Genomic DNA, 1,297 nt, shown 5'->3' with positions numbered 1-1,297 from the left:
CCGAAACCTCCGTAGAGCATTCAGAAATAGAGATAGGTGCCAATCAATGACCGCCAGCCCTTTGGGCCGGAAGTCCCGCCCCTTAGGCTTTCATCTCACCCACATCCAACCCCTACCACCCGGAAGTGGATCCCCATCAAAAGCGTCCACTCCTCTGGACAGGACGTGCATCAACCAGTGCCTAAATTTTGCTATCCAAGATATGGACCCATCTCACCTCGAGTCCTATCCCACTGGCCAGAAGTCTGAGACTGCAGGCCTAGATGTCAGCTCCACCAGCCCCAAGAGTTTCTCCTCAAACCAAAGACTGGACTCTGTCTACCAAGAACTGGACCTGGACTCCCTGAACGAAGATCTTCCTGTGTCTGTTCCAGATGCCGTGACAGAGACCTCTGCGTCCACAAATGAATCCCACCCAGCTTCAGAACCAGATCTGACGGAGACTGAGCAAATGGAGCTCAAATCTGAGCTTACTAAATTGGAGGAAGAGATCTTAAACTTACGCGACCTGCTTGCAGCCAAAGAGAAGCGATGCAGCGAACTCAAGAGGAAGTTAGGCTGCGTGGCCTTGGTGGGACTGAGGCAGAACCTGTCCAAGAGCTGGCATGATGTTCAAGTCTCCAACACCTACATGAAGCAGAAGACGTCAACTGCCCTGGCCTCCGTGGGTTCTGCCATCTGCCGGAAGCTTGGGGACGTGAAGAAGTCGTCTACATTCCGATCCCTTGAAGGGCTGGTGGGGACAGTCAAGTCAAGGGTTGCGGGTGGCAGAGAGCTTGGCAGTGGCCTTCCTTCACCAGCGAGTGGCAGTGATCCACACACGGTTCTGGGGAGTGGATATGAAACTGTTACAGGGCTTGACGATCAACTGTTTTCTGTCCTGAAGCCAGAGTAAGCCCTTGGTTCGCCTTGCTTGGCTGCCGAACCTGTGTGTGTATATATATATTCCTTCTCCTGTCATCATACTTGCCAAACAAAAACAAGCAAACAGCCAACAACGGTGAAGCTATTATGACTCTGGTCATAGGTACAGTCCAGTTTTGATAACAAGAATACCCAGTCTGCATAGATATTTGCTGCCCTTAAATGAGAAAGAAGCCCAGGTTTTATGCTAGTTATTAATCCTGAAGTTTGTACAAGAAACACATTTCTGTGTTATCTCTTCTGTGTTTCCTTTTAATTGATTCCAAGGGCGTCTTAGACCAGATCCTTAACTCTTTGAAACATTAGTTGATTAGAACACCAGTGAAATTTCTATCTGGGATTGGGAAAAAAGTGTGAAGTAACCTACAATCTA

At 48.8% G+C, this 1,297-nt stretch overlaps 1 protein-coding gene across 1 annotated transcript; it reads left to right on the top strand.

Annotated features, from left to right (window-relative positions):
- Positions 1–202: 202 nt before the first annotated feature.
- On the top strand, positions 203–895 carry TPD52L3 (TPD52 like 3; the record flags this gene model as incomplete). The annotated part of the gene is made up of 1 exon (XM_080911685.1): positions 203–895. The coding sequence occupies one exon, from the start codon at positions 203–205 to the stop codon at positions 893–895; it is 693 nt and encodes a 230-aa protein (XP_080767811.1).
- Positions 896–1,297: the final 402 nt, after the last annotated feature.

The sequence above is a fragment of the Micromys minutus genome (assembly GCF_963924665.1).
Source record: "Micromys minutus genome assembly, chromosome: 2".
In the NCBI taxonomy this organism is placed as follows: Eukaryota; Metazoa; Chordata; class Mammalia; order Rodentia; family Muridae; genus Micromys; species Micromys minutus.
The sequence above is the reverse complement of the archived record's forward strand: the minus strand, read 5'-3'. Positions and strand labels throughout refer to the sequence as shown.